We start from the raw sequence: 23537 nt of genomic DNA on the forward strand, positions 1-23537 counted from the left end.
AAATGTGACCAGGGTAGAAAAACATAAAAAGCAAGTTACGCGTCTTCACAGGTAAATTACAAGAAGTCAAGTCTTCCAGATTTCTGAATGATTCATCATGGGGACATTTTCCTTTTTAAAGCTGTTTGAACAGTAGTTGACAGACTAATCTCACAGGTTCGCTCACTAGTTCTTCTGGAGCTTTCAACTGTATCATATTATCCTCCTCAGCAGATGGAGTTTGCCTAGTTGTCATGGAAATGTAGTATAAATGTTCAAATTTCCATGTTTTTCTCATCCATGTTGGCTTAAAAGCTTGAGTTCAAGTCCTCAAATGCTCAAATTTTCACAAAAATATGACAAAATACACAAAATCTTCCAGTGAAGCTTCAGAACTTTGAGGAAGCGAATAGCTTGACACAGAAGTAGTGTATTCACTCATATTTTGAGAAAACAATGATTGTTTGTAACATACTGAGCATATGACCAGACATAGGAGAAGTGTATTATTCAGCAATTATTTGAGAAGTTTCTATTTCTGTTTTTTTGTTGTGAATATTTGTCATCAGTGGAATCCATTTTATCTGACTGGATACAACAGGCAATGATCTTGTAGTAAACAAAAAAAAAAGTTTTACAGCTACCTTCCAAACCTTCAGGGGATGAGTGTTGCAGAGATTTTGGGTGGAGTATCACTTTAACATCCCGCACAGGTTTCCACACAGGCTCTCACCCTAAATTAGCACAATAGAGAGTTGCGTCAGATCCTGTGTGTGTGGTCAAAAGCCTTAGAAAAGTCCAGAGTACTTCACTGCACTCATTCACTTTGGTTGAATGTTTCTCTCTCTCTCACACACACACACACACACACACACACACACACACACACACACAGACAGAGCACAGAAAATTAACTAATTGACCAATGAGGAGACTGTATCGCTCCACTGTAACATAAATATCTCCATCACATTTTCCACATTTTTCCATCGTCTGAGGTTAGACAGGTGCTCTTTTCATTACGTGATCTTCTTCATATTTTATTGGCACTGGACCACCAACTGTTGATACAACAGAGTATGGAAATGTGTATTAATTAGCATTTCTTTTGAGGATTTTCTGGAAATTTTCGCTAAACTTTTGCTACCTCTGGATGGAAATTTGGCCTCTGACAGTTTCAGCTGTTATCAACTTATGTGTTCATGCATGTGTGGCGGAGACCATCTCAGGTTGTGAAACCAGGTTCTGCATCGCTGCCAGATCAAACCACAACTGTAACGACCACATCACGTTTCTCATCGTTTACTCGTTTTAAAAAGCCAAACTTAAACTGTAGACGTGATGGGTGGTGAGAACAGTTTCAAGGTTCACTTCATTTTCAGATCTGTTTTTAGTTAGAGTGAGTTTTGGGGGTTGTTTTGGGGGGTTTACTGGTGGTTTGTTTGATGGGACAACCGCCAGCAGGACGAGATGTGCTTCTAATAGTCAGTCTGCCAGGTGTTTCCATGGAGATGCTACTGTTCACCGGCTCATGAAAACATTTCCCCTCCACAGCTCCGATTCAACCTTTTCAAGAGCTTTCCTCCTATTTTGCACTGGAATTTGAACACTGGAGACGTTTCTTTTTCTTTTAAGCAGACCACCTTTCTGTTTGGCATCAACAGGATTCATGAAATCTCTCTGCAAAGCAGAAAAATATACTTTCAATGCACATAAATATACCTGTGATGAGGGTCCTTTTTAATCTTGAAGTGTTTTTCACCATCCCTTCTGCTAATCTATTAATAAATGTTAAGAAATCTTTTTAATAAGATGTGTTGATGGAGTCAGGGATTTTTCACAGTCTTGCAATCTAAGTTCTTAATAATGGCTTATAACTGATCTATAAAGCATTAGTTACAACTTAAACCACTAAAAAAAACTTTCCAAAAGGTGATAACTTCTTTATTTTAACTTATGACCCTTTACCTCGAACAGATCTGACAGCATGTGAGATGATTAGCAATGATCAACATTCTCATTTGTGTCTTAACTATTTGAGAAAAACTCATTGTTGCCTCTTCAGGTCTCTAATAAGTATTAAAATAAAACTATGTGACAGGGGGACATCACTCTTGCAGTCTGCTCACAACTTGTTGAAATATGAAACTAATTCACTTCAGCACTGACAAGAGGACAGGACCAGCAACAGAGCAGCGGCCTTGAGTCTGCTCATGTTTTCCTGTTTCATGAGATTATCAGCAGGGTGAATGTTTGCCAGCTCAGGGAGTTTTATCTGTGTCCTCTGCTAGATAGACTGTCTCCTTACAAACTGTTTGTATCAAAGCATGACTCACCACCACAGCTTCTGCTCTGCTCTGCCACAGGTGACGGATAACTTCGACCGTCAGGACTTCAACAGAATGTGCTGGACTTTGTGCTCCAGGAAGAACCTGGATCAAAGCCAGCTGTTCATCTCCAACGAGGACGCCTTCAAGATCTGGTGCATCTTCAACTTCCTGTCAGAGGACAGATATCCGCTGATCATCGTCACCGAGGAAGTGAGTGTGAACCACAACATCACTCCTGAAAATCAAAGTACTTATCACTATTGGTATGGCAACTGTCAGTCTAATAAACCTTCCACAAAACATAATAATATATATATATATATATATATATATATATATATATATATTATTCATGAACCACTACACTGATTAGCCACAATATGCATAACTGCTCAATGCATCAGTGTTAAATAAAGAACTTTGCTGAAATAAAATGTAGTTGAGAAAGTTTCCTGATTTAGATCAGGAACTGTCTGATCAAAGAGTAAGTACACAAACTTAAGAATCTGACCAAACATCTGGTTTTGTTTTCCGTTAAACTCCCTCTTTAATGCCACTGTCAGTGAAGGCACCAGTTTGTTCTCTTCTCTAAACTCTTTAATAAATTTTCTTCAAAACTACAGAATTGTATAATTTTCACAATTCTGATCTTGAATCAGTTTTTCAGAAATGCTGAGAGTTGATTTTAGGTCCACAGTTTAGGGTTTTAGCAGCTTCACTGTCACCAGGCGCTAACCTGTACAATTAACATCTACTGGCTAATAAATCCATAAATTTAATTTACCACCCATTTTCCATAAACAGTCAGCTATTGTAGATCTAGACTGGAGAAGCACTTTCTCAAAACTTGCCAGAATGGAGGAAGACATTGACTAGTGAATAGTATTAACTTCCCACTCATTAGTCATTCAAAGTGGCTACTGCTAATTTTAATGATGACATAGATCATACACAGTAGGGAAGTTGTTTTTTTTTTTTTTTTTTCAAATGACAGACATGCATTCAGACCTTGACTGCCGCTGCAGTGTTGTGTTGTTGCATGTGGGGCTTGGCTGGTACAGTAACTGACCAATTGAAAATGTCTGTTGCTCAAGAGCAGAAAAGGAAGTTTCCAGCTTCCTGTTCTTTAACAAACACTGGGAGATTTATTGTTGGGTATGACAAACATCAGAGCTGAATCACAGGAAGATTGTTTGCAAAAGAAATGTAAATGTATATGCCACAAGCAGCCCTATCAGAGATGAATAGTAGGGAAAATACAGGACAGGGACTATAATCTTTTGACTGTAAATTATCAGCAGTATGTTTTAATAAAAATCACACCTTCTTTGCCTGTATGTTTGCTGTGTGTGCTTTGCCATATGCTCATGCGTTTGTGTGTCTTCATACACAGATTGAGTACTTCCTGCGAAAGCTGACGGAGGCGATGGGGGGCAGCTGGGTGGAGGAGCGCTTCGAGGACTACAAGCTTCAGCTGAACTGCAAGCAGCAGTGCCTGAACGCCTGGGAGCTCATCATCCTGGTGGGGTCGGGTCACTTCAGTAAAGGCATGGACATCCAGACACTGTCCATGGGCATCAGCGAGGTCTACCAGGAGCTCATCCTGGACGTCCTCAAACAGGTCCGCAGCACAAAACACAATATTATGAGGGAGTTATATGCCAGACTATTTCTTGATTGGGAGCAGTTGCCAGGCAACCAGTGAAGACTCCAGGAAGTCACTAAGAGTATGTCCAAACTGAGCCGGTTAAATTTGTAAATGCCTCTTTTTCTCTTAGTTTCAGCCATCCGTTAAGACTGAAACAGCATGAACAGAGGGCATCCCAAAACAACCTCCGGAGTTTGTAAATCTTAAAATGCTGGCTTGGTGTTTCAGTGTTCCGGGTAAACTGAGCTTTTACAAAACACTGACGTAAGCTGCTCAGTGAAGGTCGGGCCTGCGTGCCAGGAAAGCTACAAAGAAGACCTTGAGTTGCCTTTTACCTTCTCTGTGATTGTTCATTTTAAATATAGCTGAATATACAGCAGAGTTGTTGTCATATACCTGGATTTATGGATTTTTTGCTGCAATATGATCACAGGGAGAGAAACCTCGTCAAGAAACAGTCCAGCACATAACCCGCATAAAACTGAATTGTTTTTACATTTCAGATTTTGCATGGAGTAAACAAACAAGATGTAACGTGTTAATTAGTGAGCTGAAGAGGTGCTGATAGGCTGGGTTTGTTACTTTTGGACAAAGCCAGGCTAGCTGTTTCAGGACTTTATGCTACATATTAGAATCAGTGATTTTGCCAAAAATGTCAAACTATTCCTTTTAAATTTCTAAATGTAGAAGTAGAAAACTTTGTTCTGCATTGTGAGTCTTGTTTCCAAAGTGTCTGGCAAAATGTGCATAAGTAAAGAGGGTCTGTTATTTTGCAATTGTAGACTTTCAAACTATAGAAATATAAAAATCATAATCAGTATTGAACCAGAGTGAGAAAAAGATGCAAATCATATTTCTGCACAAACAGAAATATCACAAATGCATAAGCGGGTCGTAAAATGTGGTACTTCCAAAGAATAACTGCAACACAGACATGGGTGGACCGTTAATGGGGGAAAAAAATCAGAGTCAAAACAGCCCCTTGCAATTATAAAAATGGGAAGTGAGAGTTCGTGATCATGTGAGGCAGGGTTGTATATCTTGGCGTGAGAATGTGAGTGTGTTACTAGAGTCATTTAAAGAGACAAAACCAAAAAAAGTGTAGAAAACAATAATGAAAGCAAACTAAAGAAAGAACACAAACGCCTATCTTGTCACTTACTGTAGTAATTATTTTAAAACATATTTCCATTTCAGTTCAAAATGACTCCCTGAGGTTCATCTTTTACTATCATACAGAGAATCCAGTCTGTAAACTATAATTTCACCATAAAATTCAATCATATTCGAGTAGTTGTTGGCTTAAATTACCATGATTCATGTCCCTGTTTCTCTCTGCAGGGCTACATGATGAAGAAAGGTCACAAGAGGAAGAACTGGACGGAGCGCTGGTTCATGCTGAAGCCCAACTCCATCTCCTACTACGTCGGAGAAGACCTGGCAGAAAAGAAAGGAGACATCATTTTGGATGGAAACTGCACTGTGGAGGCAAGAACGTGCTGTTTTTACAAAAACTCTTCCGCCTGTCTCTCAGCTCCCTGGTCCTGATAGTGATCAGTTTGCTATCTGAGGCTGATTAACAAACAAATATTAGAAATATCACTTCCACCAAATACATAAATCTAACCTCAGAGGCAAATCAAATCATATGCGTCTACAACAACACAGTGATGATCAGCTGGCTTATAATAACATTATATTATCACAATTTGGATGTAATCAGAAAATCAACACCCGTGTTATCTTATTTAGTCTTGAGGTAATCAAGATATTTGTTGTGCAACTCAATATTGTGATTTATCTTTTGTTTTCATACATTCTTTTTCTCATCAATTGTTTTTGGCTGCAGCCTTTACCAGATAAAGAGGGAAAGAAGTGCCTCTTCTTCATCAAGTCGTCACAAAAAAGCTTTGAAATCAGCGTGTCGGACAAGAAGAAGAAGCAGGAGTGGATCCAGGGTAAGTAGTGAGATGACTTCATTCAAATCTTAACACCACAGATATCATTTCTCCTGTTACTCATCGGACCATCATTGTTTAATTCTGCTGTTGTAAACCTCAATGAGGTGACTCAGTGTGCTGTATCCCATTTATATAATGATTCACTCACTCACTTCCTACCCATTTTTAATAGATAATGTTTTAATTTTCTCTAAATTTAGCTTGAGTGATCTTATCATTTGAGCGGTGTGACTCAGTGCAAATATATTTGTCGTACAGAGCTGTTAGTTTCTAAAACTGTGCTTCCACAAAAACTTAGACGATACTGTGATATTTATGATAACAATTTAGAACAAGAGGAAATAATTAAATGAATTTAAGATTAAGTGGGGGGTTTTTCACGGCCATTTCAGGATTTTTGTCATTTTTGCCCCTTTTTTTTTAATGCTTAACATCAACTTTAGTGTTTTCCTACAATTTTACCTCTGTTCATGCTGTTATGTAATTGTTTTAGGGATGAAACTAAAGTTTATTTTTATTGATTAATATGTTGATTATTTTCCAGATAAATCGATTAGTCATTTGGTCTTTAAAATGTTGATCAGTTTCCAAGATCCAAGATGCAACTTAAAATATTTTGTTTTGTCCTGACCGACAGTCAATGACCCAAAGATATTTAGTTTAATGTGATACATGACCAAAGAAACCAGAAAATATTCACATTTAAAAAGCTGGAATCAGAGAATTTTAGAATTAGTTTTCTTAAAAAAATGACTCAAAATTAATTGATTATCAGAATAGTTGGCAATGAATTTTCTGTCAATTGTTGCAGCTCTAAATTGTTTTGAGGTTATTAATCGTACTTAATCCGAAGCTTCATAGCTCTTCAATTAATCCAGATTATCCAAATTAATCCAAAACACGAAAATCAAAGAACAAACCTCACAGCTCACATTCAAGGTGTAAAATACAACCAAATGAGTTTCCCGTCTTGCCAACGTTTCCTCGCAGCCATCCAGACCTGTGTGAACCTGCTGCGCCAGGACCGACCGGCGCCGCACCGCGAGTCACGTCAGAAGCGCCGCGATCTTCGTCTGAAGCAGCAGGCCGACCAAGAGGAGCTGGAGCTGAGGATGAGGGAGCTGCAGACGGCAAACGAGGTCAAGCAGCTCGAGCTGGAAAACATGAGGAAGGTGAGAACACGCACACTTAAAAATGTTTCCCTGTGAACCCAGTATGGTCAGGAAATGTCTAGTACGTCATTTCCTACTGAGACTTTATTATTCAAAACAGCTCAGTGACGGAGGAGGGCAGGAGTGATCCATGATGACGCTGTGAAAGGATGACTTTGTGTGCATATTTAAACATATTATCCTCAGTCTAGTCTGTTTTTCAGAGTTTTTCCATATGTAGTAAAAGTCACTTCTGTCTCCACTGACTCTGACAGTGATGTCATGCCCATAAAGTCTGCTAGCTGACAAAAGCTAGATTTATAGCTGTGTTAGGAGCTTACAGTGTAGCTACAGAGCCTAAGTACATCATCACCATGTTGAGACACATTTACTGCTGCAACCCAGCTGTAACAACTGTAAACCTGAAATGACTGCACGCTTTTGTTTTAAACATGTGACCAAACAAATAGAAACGAGCTATCAGGAAGTAATTCACTAGAATTTGTAAGTCAATGACTGAAACCTGAGGGATTTCCCCAGAGGGAATTTCTAAAGGCAATACCTCAAAGCACCGACCTAGAAAACACAAAAGAATGAGAAGGAGTGCAAAACATTCCCTCTCCAGAAATCAATCATGATATGAACTGGAGGAAGAGGAAATTGTTTTTTGCAGCAGCACAGACAGTCTTTGCAGTTTGATAAGTATTTTATGTCTTATGCTGTGTTGGTATTTAAGACACGCGTTTTCATCTTCATAGCTGACTCAGCTTCACTGTTTGGACATGAAGTGTCTGTTTAGCTGGAAAGTAAACCTCAGGGATCTGTACTCATAGAGTGTACTCTTTGTTCTCAACTTGAATCATAACGCATCAGCAGTCACAACTTGGACTCAAGTCTCAACTTTGATTTGACTATCAGACACTATCATAATGACTACGCAAGTATTCAGGCCAAAGACAGCCCTGTGCTGAAACAATGCAAGTGACTGTGTTGGTAGGGCATGTTGCCTCAGGTGAGACATGAAATATGATCCAAAAAGTCAAGTTTCAGTATCAGAGTTTGAAGCCTTATCAGATGTCAACCACTGCACAGTGATTCAATAAAAATAATTGTGAGGTAAACAGTAGAAATACTGTTTGTGTTACAACTAGGTTGGCGTTGGCACCCGTAGTGTCGGCATACTGCCCTCATCCCTCACTCTTTTCTCTCACTTCTGGTGCCGTCCCGAGTTGCTCTTCGTCATCTTGTCTTTTTCACTCTTTTCTATATATTACTTTTTCAACATCTTGCGCAATATTACCTTTCTATTTTAGTTTACTTATTTTACTAAATTTATCTTACTTCTATTGTTTATTAGACACTGGTGTTTGCATTTACTCCTTTATACACTTTACATTTATTACTCTATTGTTTTTATTCGTATATTGTAATTTTTGAGCAATCTCTTGTACAATAATTTCCTTCGGGATTAATAAAGTTCTATCTTTTTTTATTCAGAGAAATGAATGAAGGAGGGCTTGTTTTTTTTACGCAGTGCTTAAGTAGCTCCGTGAAAAAACAGGGATTTGGTGAAGAATATGCATGGTCGTCCAGCAAAGAGGTCGATGTTACGACTGTCCTTAGAAAAGATATAATAATTTCCGCTGTGATAACTTCCCTGAGAACTGAAATTGTACCTCAAAATACTAGAAACTGCTGTTTGGTGTTTAGGTGTTTGTAACTGAAACTGTACTTCCTGTATCATAATTCATTGTCTCAGAAGTACCTGAGGTAACATCCTCCCACCAATGCAGCCGTGTGTTCATGCACGTCACTTTTAAAGTCTGACATCTCTGACGAGTGCAACATGCTCAGTCACTGTTGAACAGCTGAAGATGAGTCATGAGTCCTGAGGAGCATCATGATATCATGTTGTGTTTGAAATTTTGCTTTGCTTTGCTTCTACTGAGCTAATTCTGGACATCAGAAGGAAAAATACTTAAGGAAATACTCATTTCCCAATCAGATGTATCATCACTGTGACTACAATTACTTCAGCTAATGACATCAGAACCGCAGCTCAAAGCTGATTCAACAACATTCCTTACAGATAACGTCACACCTCAAAGTAACTGACTGACTGAGAGCAGCGTTCATTGTCATTATAACGGACACCATTGTTATACTTTTATAACACACCAGTGGTTTCAGTCACACATTTACATTCATTGCTGCATTTGACACAAACACACAGGTGGGTCTGAAACTCACATGCTGCTGCCAGCTCATGAATACCAATAATAGATCAGCTCCACCCTCCATCTAATGAATAGTCTGTCACTCACTGCAAACAGAGGAATGTGGATTGGATCAGAAAGGGAGGAGAGGTCGCCATTAGTCTCCATTAATCATGTTTTTCCAGTCAATCTTCCTAAACCTGACCAACACTCCAACCTGTTGAAACTGCTGACTGACCAGTTGTGTCAAAATTCAATGATAATGTGGATTCCCCCAAAGGCCGATGACGAATGGCTGCTTCCTGCAGATAACTGACTCTGATGTTAACAGGAAGTTTCAGCTTTACAAAGAACAGAGAGCTGATGTCATACAGTAAATTGAGACATACTGTAGCTTGACATTTTCAGCCGTTTGGTTTGGTTTATTGACACCATCCTAATATATTTACAACACATCAGACTTTGTCAAGGATAGAATAATTGAGTCCTGGATTAATTTCCAGGTTTGTCCTCAGTGTTTTCATAGTCCAACAACCTTTATCAAAATGGAGATTTACATCCCATTTAGAGCGAAGAAATACTGAAAACTTCAAAATAAATTAGGGCTGCAGCTGACTATTATAATCTAAATTAACCTATTAATTGTTTTGTCTATAAAATGTCAACACAGTGAAAAATGTCCTTTATAATGTCTTACAGTGCAGGTTGACGTCTTCAAATGCCTCGTTTTGTCTGGTCAATAGTCCAAAACCCAAAGATATTCAGTTTACTGTCAGGTATGACACATAAATGTTTCAAATCCTCACATCTGAGAAGCTGCAACTAGCAAATGTTTTGCATTTTTCCTTAAAAAATGGCTAAAATGATTATTTGACTATAAAAAAAGTTGCAGATTAATTGTCTGTTGATCAACTTTAGAGCTGCAACAATTAAAGTAAATAAAACCTCATTTGATTAACTAGTTTGAGGATTTTGTTACAGCAAAAACACACAATCACTGTTTTGCAACAGTCTCAAGAACAAAAGCTTTAAAACAGCTATAAAAAAAACTAGAATAGGCTTAATTTTATCTCAATGACAGTTGATTTTTGCAGCATTTCAAAAGCTCAGGGGGTCAGAGAAAACTTCTAGGAAGATATCGTCCTTTGACTTAAGTGAAAATACAATTACTACAATTCAGTTGAAAAGATTTCCAGCCCAGTGCAATACTGGGTATGTTGCAGCCACTACTAGTGATGTGATAAACGGTGAGATGCAGCAACATTCAGCTGAGCTAGTTCTCATCATAGTTGTGTAACACATTCAGTGAAGCAGAGGGCAACAGTTTGTCTTTGTCTGGGACGCTGTGTTCTCCTCTGAATGCACAACAATCTGCCATTGAGGTGCAAGTCTCCGTCTCACATAGTTGGTTGCATGAATGCACAATGAACACACATACAGTATATATGGGCACACGCATACACACACACACACACACACACACACACACACGTTGACCTAGGTCACCTTTGGGGACATTACATTGGCTCAACTTATTTCCTGGAGACTTACTGTAACCACTACTTGCCCAACACTAAACCTTAGACTAACTTTTAACCACTGACCCAAAAATCAGTGTTTTACCAATTGGAGACATGGCTTTTGTCCCCAGTCGTCACCAATTAACTGGTCTTTAGTCTGAAATTTGTCCCCAAAAGTAGCTCATGACTGACAGACAGACAGACAGACACACACACACACACACACACATTATACACACACAATGGGCACTCCAGCTCTCACACTGTCTTGCTACATGCAGTGGACTGTCGCACTCTACAAACAGCTCACAGCTGGGTGACAGAAGTCAAAAAAGGGTTACTGCTTAGTCACTCAATATACTTCAACATTTCTCCTCTTATCTCTAATTTAATGTATAAAGAGGGTTTGACTTGCAACAAAACAGGAGCCTACACACTACACTGGCTTTGTCATCTTTATAAAACTAGTTTTAAAAATAGAAAATGTGACCCATATACATGCTTAACTCATAGTCACTCATGGAGACCGCAAACGTCTGCCAACTACAACTTTCCTCAATCACTCTTACATCTTAAGCGCTAAAGTCACATGAAAAAACAGACACCGACATACAGAAACAAATGAACAACAGAAGAAGACGGACAAAACAAAACCCACAGCAACAAAACAAAACCCACAGAGACCTGATAAAGATATGGTTCACAGGAAGACCTGAGTTCATTCTTTGCTAATGTAGAGAGTAGAAATAAGGCGGAGGTTACAACACTGTGTGTTTCACAAAGATTTACAGTTTAAAGTGTGTGACAGGGCTGACAGTATACTGGAAGATACAACAAAAAAAAAGGAACCAGCACTAAAGATATTTAAAAAAAAAAAAAAAAAAGTGACTAAGAGTCTAAGTATATTTAGAGTGTCTCACATAATTGCTGTTAATTTTTCTAAAAGTGGAGTGTTAGCCAATTAAGCCAGTGAGTGAGTTTCCAACCGTATTTTAAACAATAGGTTTACAATTTTTTTTAAGTCTTCTGTATGTATAGGCTGCTGCTTGCTGCCAGGCCTTTAAACTAAATAATTACACAGTAATTCCCCCTGATAGAGAGAGGTCTTAAACGTCCTGTAACATCAGTTTAGGTGTTTCTTCCTTTTTAATTTCTGTTACACATATATTCCACCTGAATTTAGGTGTAAATACCTTCTCATCTTGAGAAGATTCTTTTATTTACTGGGAATATTTGACCTTTTTTTTGACTGCTGTCTGTTTTTCTTTTGGCCAGGCTCTGGAGGAGGCAGCAGCAAACGCAGCAGAAGAAGAACGAAGGCGTCTCCAGACCCAAACTGAACTCCAAGACCGTTACAGGATGGATCTGGAGAGAGAAAAAATGGTACGTTGCCCTTTGTCGTTTACTAATGAATGATTACATTGGAAGCAGTGGTGGAGCAAGAACAACTTTAATACAACTTCCTCTTTTTGGTGTGAAGTGTTCTGGGAGGTCAACAGACCATGTGAGGCATTTACAATACACACTTCAACGTAACATCTATCTACAGGTGTCAGGTTAAATGAAACATAAAAAATAATAGTCAGGAGATTAACCTGAAATAGAGTTAAACTGAAGAACCACTGCGGTTCCCAGTGAAGCTGAAAATGAAACCACTTGACAGCAGATGAGTCATTTTGTGTCATTCATGTCCTCCATACACATTTAATAATAGCTATGTGGTAAAAAAGTCTATGTAGCTCAATTAGTACTAACGGGGTGAATTTGGTGAATCTAACCACCAAAAGGCATCTATACTACTGCTTCACTGCCTCTATTGATAACATCTTGACATGCAGAGTGCACAGCATGTTTGTGGTGCACCAGGAGATGATTTTTATCATCCATTACTGACTGTTTTCTACATCCTGTGTACAGAATGTATCTAATCTCACCTCATCTACTCCTAGTCTTAAAAAAATCATTCACAATAGTGTGTACAATGTGTGAGCTTTACTACCACTGTCACAGTGTATGCTAAAGAGTTAGCATGGCACACCACGACAAATAATGAACCAAACATAGGCTGTTAGCTGTAAGGATTAGCTGACTAAAAGGACAATCTTTGGAAAATCTGAAGTATTAATTTAAAGGATGAGGCTGTCTCTTTTGTTATTAATCTTCAGAGCTGTTTCTAAACAAACTATGGTATCCGTTGCCTTCAGGGGAAAAAGGAACATGTCACCCACTGCAACGGTGTGGCTCATTGACGTGTTTTTAATAGTGTTTGAACCACAGAGGAATAAGATATATCAGGCTTTGGATACATAGGCAATACTTGTAAGCAGGATCAATTCATTGTTAGTTTGGCTCTGCGCAAGATTTGTTGACAATAAGAAAAATATATAAAATCGCCAGCCTCATATTTTAAGATAACTTTAAGAGCAAAAGGAAACAGTTCAATAGGAATGTTCATCTTGATTTCCAGATTAAGCACTGCTGTGTGTTTCCTGGTTCAACAGGTACGACAGCAGATGGAAGAGCAGGTGGCCCAGAAGTCCACAGAGCTGGAGCAGTACCTGCAGCGAGTCCGGGAGCTGGAGGACATGTACCGACGACTGGAGGACGCTCTGGAGGATGAGAGGCACGCCAGACAGGACGAGGAGGCGGTCCGCAGGCTGCAGGCACGGTCAGTAAACGAGTGGAGGAGGAAGAAATGCCTCATATTTCTAATGTTTTATATGTTTATACTTCTTTATACTACTGGATTGTGGCTGTACTGATATTTTAAAAATACATATTATAAGTAAACTATGGTTCAGTGACATGACACCAATTTTAAAATTCATCCAGCAGGCTAATATAACAAAGCAACATATAACATAAAACTTTTGTTAGGCTGCTTCTGTCAATTTCTGTAACTTTTTGAAGCAAACAATCACATCCACTGTACACAGTGATTGGTCGGGTGTAAAGAGGTGTGAAAGAAGGAAAGAGATGAACGTCTCAATCAAGCTCTGTATATTTAATTCTTCGCACAATTAACTTCTGTCACTTTCCTTGTGTTCGACTGAGCACAACATCATGAACGTCTTTTAGGAGAGAGTGCACAAAAATGTGTAATCCCCATTTGTTTGATTCATCATGTCGAGACAACAAAGACGTGCAAAAAGACAGTTCTGGGAAAGAGATCTGGGAGGCAACAAACACTTTTTGCCTTTAGATGTGATTGGACGACACATAATGTGCTCTATGAAGCAGAAAGAGACTGAAAAACTATCATGAGGCTTGATGAACCCACAGAGAGCAGTGCAGCATCAGTTTTCTGTTCTATCTGTTGCAGTGTGGATTCAACCATTTAACTAGGCAGTGACCAGATACTAGCCCATACATCAGTGTTATTGATTTATTGAATTTTTTGTAAGATCATTTCAATCAAAAATGAATCGAATCTGTTATGTTGAGAGACCTAAGTTGTACACTTAAGAAACACAACCTAGTTGCTCATAGACAGCTGAAATATTCCAGTATGGCCACAAGAAGATGCATTAAATATCATCCAACAGCCGTCTTAAAAGTTTGTGCTTTCACAAACATGACATCATTTCCAAACTGGGTTAGATAAATAGATAAACTTTTGCGGATGTATCAACCTGCTGCTTGTGTTGTGTTATCTGTTTGTCGCTTTCTGTTATCAGCTAGTTAATGTTGTCCACCTTAGGTAAAATAACTTCATATGTAACTGCCAGGGAATCCTTTAACATGAAATCACATCCAAACAAGCCATCTGCTGGAGCTTTTTTTATTTTCTATATTTTTGGAGTCTCACACACAGCCTGACACTGAACTTCTAGTTCCTTCTCTCCACCACATTTCCTCCCTTGTCCTTCCTTCCTCTATGCTGACATTTACTTTCCACCTCACGTTTGACTAACCAGTAGTGAGCATGTCGGCACCATTGTACTCACCACGGTGCTTAAATTATACCAATATGTTAAAAACACAACAATCAGAGTTTTAACATTAAATAATGTATGCCATCTGGTGGATGCCTTCTTCTTCCAGCCCATTGTACAAGAATAGTTCAATCTTCTACCACACTGAGTTTCACAAGCTCAAAATAGCACGATAAGCAGTTCACAGTGAGGTTAGGTTAAGAACAAGGTTTGAGTTACCAGTCTGCAGAGATGTAGCCAACGCTTAGCTTTTCCCTCTGATAATTCAATGATCATACCGAACTGAAGTGTTAACAATTGTCTCACTGTTGAAGTATAATTGTTTCTTACAGATATGATGAGGGGGAGTTTGCAGTAGCCAAGCAGGCAGTGAATGTAGTATGCAGTAACTCTTTTTTTGGAGTATGTGCACAAGGTTTGAGACACTGTGTAGTACTGTAAATTGAGCTTGGAAACAAATGTTAATGTGCATTATTGTATTGTTCAAACATGCATAATGTGATTGTAGATGCAGATGAGTATTTGGTGATCTATTCAGCAGATAGTGTGAAAGGCTAGAGTACAAACTCAACTGCTGCCTTTTATAAAATGATTGTATAATAAAGAATACACGCAAACACACTGTAAACTACATTTATCCCCAATCTGTAGCTACATTTCCTTGAACCATATTGTTGAACGTACAACTATAGCACCACCTGCTGACACACTGCCATTCCACACCCAATTTTTTTATTGCTTCATGTTATTTCTTGGACTGAGGTAACACTTTTATACTCAAGAAGCAAGAAGAACTCAGGTATTTGACAATGGAAATTGCAAAAATGCATGAATTGTACCAGAGGCTAGTAGTGTCCCTAAAATCAATCACAAACCAGAAATGTTGGTTTGCTGCAATTGAAAAAGCACAAACATTGTATGTATGAATGTTCGGTGCTCCATTACCCTCTCTATATCCCTCAGGATGGACATTAACATGTTACTGGCACTCCAGTGAAGAAGCAGAGACCAGCTCTCATTCAAAGATGGATAGGACTAGTCAGCTTATAGTTAATAGTACATACAGCATTACACTCTATACTCACACATGTTAATATCTGTGTCGAGCAGGTTACTGGAGGAAGAGGCCATGAAGAGAGCAGAGCTGGAACAGATCCACCTGCGGCAGCAGCGAGCCATCTCAGAGACGGAAGCTGAGAAGCAGGAGCTGGAGAAGGAGCGTCTGGCCAAGGAGAACGCCCTGCAGGCTGCAATGAAACAACTGGAGCAGCTGGAGCAAGACAGGCAGGGGGCGCTGGAGCAATACCAGGTCAGCTGAGAGCAGTCACAGTGGTGGTGGTGGTGGTTTAGGGATTAGCAGTAGCAAATGGTAATATGAATGATTTCTAAAACACTATACAGTATATAATATCACAATATGGCTCATGTAGAAACTGCAGACTCAGTAGTGCAGGACTTTTGAGCAATGGATGAGAATAAAAGCAGCACATATTTATTTTATCTATCCATTAATCTACCATTTATTTATTTAGTGTATAAATGATGAGGAAAGGCCCATTGTAAATTGAAGGAACACTCCCAGATTATCACCACCAAATCTAAAAAATTTCCTCCCAGCTCACTGTTGATGTTTTTGAAAACTCGAACAGTGAACTGTGTTGTTTCACAACAGTTTCAAACTTCAACAACGTGTTCGGAGGGATTTGTGTTGTAACAAAATGTGATAGTAATCAGAACACATGGTACAAATACCACACAGAGTGAGGGAAAGCAATGTGAGATATTTATAAAAAAGCTTTTTCCTTCCACACTACTTTGGACAATCCTAAATTTGGTTGCAAGGCATTTGACTAAATATAAAAGACACAATTTGAGAGCTGTAAGTCACATTTTTTAAACATCGAGTTTTAGTTTTGAAATTAAACTGTTTCTTTTCTTTAGGTTTTGCTGTTCGCTGTTCTATGTTTTCTTATGGATAAAATACCTCTAATGAACAACAATGTGGTCTTACACTGCATACCTGTATGTAACAGTCACAAATATCAACAGAAGCTTTCTGTCATTGCCGTTATTTAGGAAAGTTTTCATTGTAAAGTATTGTATTGAAGACATATATTGGCCTTATAACTGCTGTGTGTTTTGTCTTTGTGTGTGTGTGTGTATGTAAACCAGACCGTGGTGAGGAAGCTGGAAGATGCAACCAACAACACAAAGTCCTGGAAGCACAAGGTGGCTGAACACGAAGGCTTGTTACGGCTCATTCAACCAGGTAACAACAGCATACTAAACACTGTCTGGAGTCTAGGGCTGCAACTAACAACTATTTTCATTAACGATTAATCGTTTAGGTCTATAAAACATCAAAACTGACCCAACACCCAAAGATATTCAATTTTTCTGTAATGTAAGATGAGGAAAAACAGCAAATTTGAGAGCCTGAAATAATTACAAATGCTATAGAATAGGCCTAGACCTAAACGATTAATTGATTATCAAAATAGTTGCTGATTAATTTTCTGATGATTGACTAATCGTTGCAGCTCTACCAGAATCTGAGTGTTTTTTCACTGTGTGTTCTTTTTACTTTTATCTGTGTCAGCTTTAGTTTTAGACCTTCAGAGTGAGTACAGTTTGTCTGGTCCTTTGTTCCTCAAATGGCTGTTTGAGAGTTAAGTTTAGAATTAGGTTCAGGGTTGGAAGTTAAAATTCTTAAGCGGGCCGAGCTCTGACAGTAGACCACAGTAGAGCGGACACACCTTTTGCCGTACCTGGCTGTGGGATGGAAACTGACTGTAGCTATAGTCATAGCTGTGATTGCGACTGGCCACCTACCATTATTTTTTTAATGGGACCTAAAATGGTAACACTGGCCAAAAGAAGCATTGTAAAGTCAGATACTCCTACCAGGATTTGAACCTGGTACTTCTTTCCAATAGGACAGATGTGTTACATACACCACAGGAGTTCAACAGTAGCTTCACCGCAAAGCTCAACCACTTTAACAATGTCAATGCACTTGTACAACCTCTTCTAACCTTTAAAACGTTGTGCACAGCCGCAACAACACCTGTAGCTGCACGGCCAGCCTCCACTTTTTAGTTTAGCATTAGTCACAGTTTTATGACTGATTTTCATTAACACCATATCAAAACAACAAATATAACCCTACCATCAACTGTAAATGTACTCTAGTTGATCCTATCCCTCCAAATAAACTTCAAAATAAGTTGACTCCTACCATAAATTTCGTAGCACCTTCTTCCTGCATATTGGCCAATAAAGTCTTGTTGTACTTTCTCAGCCAAGTATTTACAGTGTACTCCCTCAAAGGAGGTTACAGCAAAACACAAATGTAAATGGCTGGAAAGAGAAAACAAGATAACAAATCCTGTACATACTTGAGGCTGAAGGCTTCAATCTATTAAAGAGTATTTTTAATAGACACAATATCTGTTTGAAGAATTCATCTAATATGAATGAAATCATGCTCACCTGGGAGGTTAAAATGCAGTTATATATTTGAAGGTATGGGTTATCTTAAATGTAAAGTCATTAAACTACTAAAGACTTGTCATTACAATACATATTTGGTGTTTTTCCATTACCGTGACTGAACTGTTGTCTGACATAGCTGTGGTCGTGCTACAGCAAACACAACATAACAGTAACCACAATTCTACTTCTGTTTCTACATCGCCGAGGACGTTTTAAACTTCTTCTTTATGAAGACTAACACCTTGTTAATGTTATATGTCCTAAGAATGTTGCCTTTTCAATGACGTATTAACGCTCCTTCGTGGTTTGTAGAATACAATAGAAAGGCGAGGCAGTATCGACCACTTTTGCCCTACAAGTACAAGTACAAGCTCCAGGTTATGAGTTGTCCCTATATCCCTACAAAGTAGCATCAATGTTAGGCTGTTTAGAGGTGCAACAGAGCACATTTCAGAAGACGTTTCAGTGAGGCTATTGAAACAGCGCTTTTCTCCCTGGTATTAAGTTACTCTTTAAATTTCAAATGGGACTCTGTGATGGCTGCCGCTTTGACTTACGATCAGTATTATGTTTCAGCAGCAGATAAGGTGAATTATTGAAGGTTGTAGTCAAGTTAAATAAAATATTCCTACCACTATGGTGAACAGTCTCTTGAATTTGTCTTCTCCAGGCTCCAAGGGGCAGCAGATGATCACAAACTGGGGCCCAGCAGCCTTTTCTGACGCTGAGCTCAGTCTAAGGCAGAAGAAATGGCAGGAAAGTAAGAACCAGGCAACTCAGGCTCAGTAGAGCCGCTGTAACTTCTGAGCCTTAGACATGTCTACAACTTGGAAGAAAAGACAAGAGAGGGCTGCTGGGATATATGGTGTCTGATAAAACATATCGAAGTCTTGGCTGGAAGCTGTTCTCTGGTAACTGGATTTACAGTTGAATCCAAATTTACTATGATAATATCAGACGTGTTGCAGAAACATGTTAAGGGGCATTAAGTAATCTATTACTTTTATCCCTTTTAGCAATCTTTAGGGCTACCATGTACTGGAGGAAACTCCTCTGGCACCCCCTTTAATTTGAGTTAGCCTGCAATGACAGAGACTTAATCCACATTTCTACATTATGAGGATTAAGCTCACTAATTACTACAGAGATCCAACAAAAATACTAAATAAAAATGTGAGAACACCATGAAAATGCTGGAATAATAATAGCTTTTTTGTTTCCATTTCTAATTTGTTTCTTAAACGTCACTTGCTGGTTGGTTGTTTTTGTTCCAAAATGGTGTGTGGGAAGTAAAATGAATTGTAAAGGCTCAGTTGAGTCAATAATATATATATGTAATCCTAAGAACCACCACAGATGCAGTACATTAGTCATTTTGGGCTTCAGAGCAGAAAAATAACTTTAAATAATGCCTTGACCCTCTTGATTTTTCAATGGTTTTAACACTGATCCAATATTTATCAAGTGTTACCTGACCTGCTGAAACACCAGTCCTAGCAAACAGTGTGAAAATACATAGAACAAACGGACAAAGTTAGAGAGACATGGAGTTCATCTACTATAGATTTTACACAAAGTTGATAGTATTTTATAGTCTATTAACTGCGAAGACTAAAATCCAACCAGGCTAACAATATAGAATATTTTAATCTGGTGATTTTAAAATGTGCAGCTTATCTTTAAGTCACGAGTGGAAAAGCCACCACTACCTTTTATCATTTGTTCCATTAAGTCCTGACTGTCTGTTCGTATCTGTGAAATGCACTACTTTTTACCATAGTCAGACCTGTTGCAGTTGACGGATAACAAATGGCTTCAGCATGTTTCAGGTTGTTAAGTAAAGGACAGGTAAAGCTGTAGTCCTCCTCTAAGATCTGTGAGAAAGCATGAACTACTGAAACTGTTACAAACTACTATCTTTTCTGTGATTATCGTCTTCTTAACTCTTTGGGATCATTTTAAATGAAAATAAGGGATTTTTGTAAATATTTTAAGAGTGGTTACCATTATTGGAGCCGTTTATGTTCTCCTTCTTACTAAATAGGCCGAATGAAGGCAGCATCAATAGCACCTGAGGATGACCTGTCTAATGTAAAAATCAATGTTTAACAAAGCTGTCTTCAAAAACACATCCTCTAATTAAGATACGATGTGTGACTCACTCAGTCTCTTATCATCATCATCAAGTGCCTTTTTTCCTGCAGTTTGTCTGACCTTGGTTCATCTGTCTAAATATCGAATTTTTAAACATTTCCTGCTTGTAAACACTGTGCCAGAAATAGGGCATTTTGTCAAAGTGTCACTCCAAACATGAATGCTAACTGCCGAACATTTGTACCGTGTTGTTGTACTGTAACCATCAGTGCCTTTATACTGTCATGAGTGAACGTTGTGATTTCTATTTTGTTTTTATATATATATGTAAAAAGCTGAAGACTGAACTATGTAATAAAACATGTCTTGAATAACTGGCTTACTTGTACTCTCTGCATTTTTGTCTTTGCTAGTCCTGAATACAAATCACGGACATAAAACACAGAAGAATTTTAAAACTCAACAAAATACATACTTAAAGTACAATACAACACACAGCCATACATGGATACTGCACAAATCCCAGCTGCACTTTTATAATCAGCATTATCTAAAAAAAAAAAAAACCTGCCTGAACCATATACAGTATGTACACCAGAGGGCGCTACAGTGCCATAAACGCCACATCTCACCACAGAGATCAGAACTACAGTAATCCTGACAGCAGAATACTTCCAACAGAGCCACACTTACTGTCAAACTGTAGTAAATGTGTAAACTGAAGATCATCTGGGGACAGAATAGTTGTAGAGAAATGGTGACTTCATTTCCATTACTTCACTGTCTAGACCCTCTGTTTTCCAAAATAAAGCTGATCACTGTCAGCAGCACTTTATCTCCTGTCTGGCTATGCACAATACAGACAATATCGTCAGTATTTTGTGCTGTTCTATAATTGTGTAACTCTAACAATGTGTAATTAAATTGTCAGACTCTTTATTTGTTTGGTCGATAAGAGGCTTAACAGTAATTTGAGTTTTTAGGCACACAGGGAAGTGTGAAGGGGACAGAGTGAATGAAATCTACCTGCCAAACAATTAATAATTAAACTATGAATATTTTGGATGATTTCTATTATATGTAATGTATCTTATGTGATTGTTGCTTTCAGTGGGCTGTGCAGTAATTTGGATTTATTGTATGTCGACTAGGAATCACTTGAAATTACTTTATACTGGTGCTGACAGAAAACACTTTTTTTTTTTTTTTTACACACCTTACTTTAAGAAATATAAACATGTTTTTCTTCTTTCGTTTTACAAAAGAAGCCAAAGTTGTCAAATGTTAATGATGTCAAAAACACAAGCTGCCGTACAGCTAAGCTACAACTCTTTAATTGGGAAAAAAATAAATTTCAATCAAGAACTATTTGATTAAAAAACAAGATGAGGGCCAAAACATTCAGTCAATTAATTAAACATCTTTGCTTTGATGCCTTTCTGTTTTATATCCCTTTAACTTGAGTTTTAGACTGTTGGTCGGACAAAACAAGTAATGTTAAGTTACGTCAACTTTGGCTCTAGGAAACTGATATGGCCATTTTTCTCCTGGTTTATGACATTTTACAAACTTGATGATTAATCCAAAAATAAGTATCAGATTAAGCAATAGTGAAAAAAATAGTTGCAGCCCTGAACAAGATGATTAATCTGACCAGACGTTCGATGTTGGCTTTTGGTACTTGGTACTGTTTTTGATACTTCACGCAAGTAAGCATAACACATGGATCAAAGCAAGAAAAGATTTGTGAGCCTGAAAAGTTGTCCAGGAAGAAATCTTTACAATGTACTGAATGTATTATATTTTTTTTTATTGTACTATATGAATTTAGAACTGCTCTACGCCTGAAATCAAGCATGGTGCCTTTGACCCCTGATAACAGTCTAAATTTAGCATACATTTGCCGTATCATGTGTATCATCATCATTAGATAATTATTTCAAACATACTGACCATAGTCTGGATTCAGTTAAATATAACTTGATTGGTTTGTCCACTGCTCATTCGGAGCAACAACTGGGGGGGCGGGGGGGTTGATAGCTTCAGGGCATCTTAAGACTGTAAATCACGGGGAACAAAGCTGCCACTCAAAAACATTATTGTGATGAACTGAGCTGGTACATATTGGACTACTATACGATGGTGCTTCAAGCAGAAGCAAGAGGTCATGTTGACCAGGACCAAGCAGGCAGTGCTTTACTGTCTCTGGAGTCCAACAACTACCCCCCCCCCCTTTAAGCAACCTTACTATGAGCATCTAATTCTGACAAGCTTCAATGTGCATAAATGACACCACGAGAATAGAACAACTGTATCCCAACTTCATGCAAAACAGACCACCTCGTAAAATCTCCACTTCCAGATCAGCCCCCCTCGATAGATCCCCAACTAAGTTAATTCACTCCATTCTCCCTCCGTATCGTGCAACAGTCGTTAATTTGAGTGAGACGGGACAGACCAAACAAACACACACAAAATACGTTCCCAAAAATCTGTAGTCCAGATGCGCTCGGCACATACCACAGCTGCACTAACATTGCTTTATGCAACAAGATGGCCTGTCATTAACGCCAAGTGCCGCACCGGATGCTCTCTGTCAAACCCCCCGCCTCCCCCCACCACCCCCCATAACCCCCAGCAACGTCTGTATCCCATCATCCCTCTCTCTTTTAAACATCCTCACACTCATCAGCCTGAGGTTATGAGGCTTGTGGCACGCGTGCCGCATTCCTGGGAGATGATGCGAAACAGAAATGCATTAAATTCCCGATCTGGAATCCATCGCAGGGGGTGTATGTGTATGTGTGTAAGTATGCATGTGTGTGTTTGAGGGGCAGTTGGGGGGGGTTTAGGTTGGAAAATAAGGATAAGGCGGGGTTATGGGGTCTCACTGCCCCCTTGAGTACCAGAGCATCTGAGATACAAAGTGTCTGAAGGCGTCGGAGGAATTCAAAATATATAGGGTTCGAAAGTTTTAGGAATTCTGGGTATTTACAGCGAATGGGGTTCTCGGGAGCCCCAGGGCCTGCGGAGGTTTACGAAGCAGAGGGGTACTCTTGGGACAGTAAAATAAAACGCCTGCAGTACATTTACCTTCCTTCGCAGTATCACATTTGACAATTCATGGACCCCAGGGGTGTGATATGGGCGTATTAAGAGTTCAGGGAAGCATCTGGCGAGAGAGTCGACAAAAATAGCATATCACTGC

General features: G+C 38.8%; 1 protein-coding gene and 1 long non-coding RNA gene across 6 annotated transcripts in view; one reads left to right on the top strand and one right to left on the bottom strand.

The window, feature by feature from the left end:
- swap70b (switching B cell complex subunit SWAP70b) overlaps positions 1–20703 on the top strand; it is a 32851-nt gene extending 12148 nt beyond the window's left edge. Inside the window, exons 3-12 of the mRNA XM_044357646.1 lie at positions 2346–2519; positions 3703–3930; positions 5299–5445; positions 5807–5915; positions 6909–7090; positions 12081–12188; positions 13307–13473; positions 15851–16049; positions 16913–17009; positions 18906–20703. Coding sequence (XP_044213581.1) covers positions 2346–2519; positions 3703–3930; positions 5299–5445; positions 5807–5915; positions 6909–7090; positions 12081–12188; positions 13307–13473; positions 15851–16049; positions 16913–17009; positions 18906–19024 — 1530 coding nt within the window. The 3' untranslated portion in view covers positions 19025–20703. The remainder of the gene's footprint in view (positions 1–2345; positions 2520–3702; positions 3931–5298; positions 5446–5806; positions 5916–6908; positions 7091–12080; positions 12189–13306; positions 13474–15850; positions 16050–16912; positions 17010–18905) is intronic.
- LOC122986400 overlaps positions 2399–23537 on the bottom strand; it is a 65363-nt gene continuing 44224 nt past the window's right edge. The window contains exons 3-5 of one of the 5 annotated variants that reach the window (XR_006404297.1): positions 18868–18970; positions 5269–5394; positions 2399–2477 (exon numbers count right to left, since the gene is read on the bottom strand). This is a non-coding gene — a long non-coding RNA (uncharacterized LOC122986400). Of the gene's footprint in view, positions 2545–3825; positions 3913–5268; positions 5395–7037; positions 7073–15966; positions 16055–18867; positions 18971–23537 lie in introns of those variants that run through there. The other 4 variants (XR_006404296.1, XR_006404293.1, XR_006404295.1 and 1 more) reach the window with 4 other exon arrangements.

The sequence above is a fragment of the Thunnus albacares genome, chromosome 7, assembly GCF_914725855.1.
Source record: "Thunnus albacares chromosome 7, fThuAlb1.1, whole genome shotgun sequence".
Taxonomy (NCBI): Eukaryota; Metazoa; Chordata; class Actinopteri; order Scombriformes; family Scombridae; genus Thunnus; species Thunnus albacares.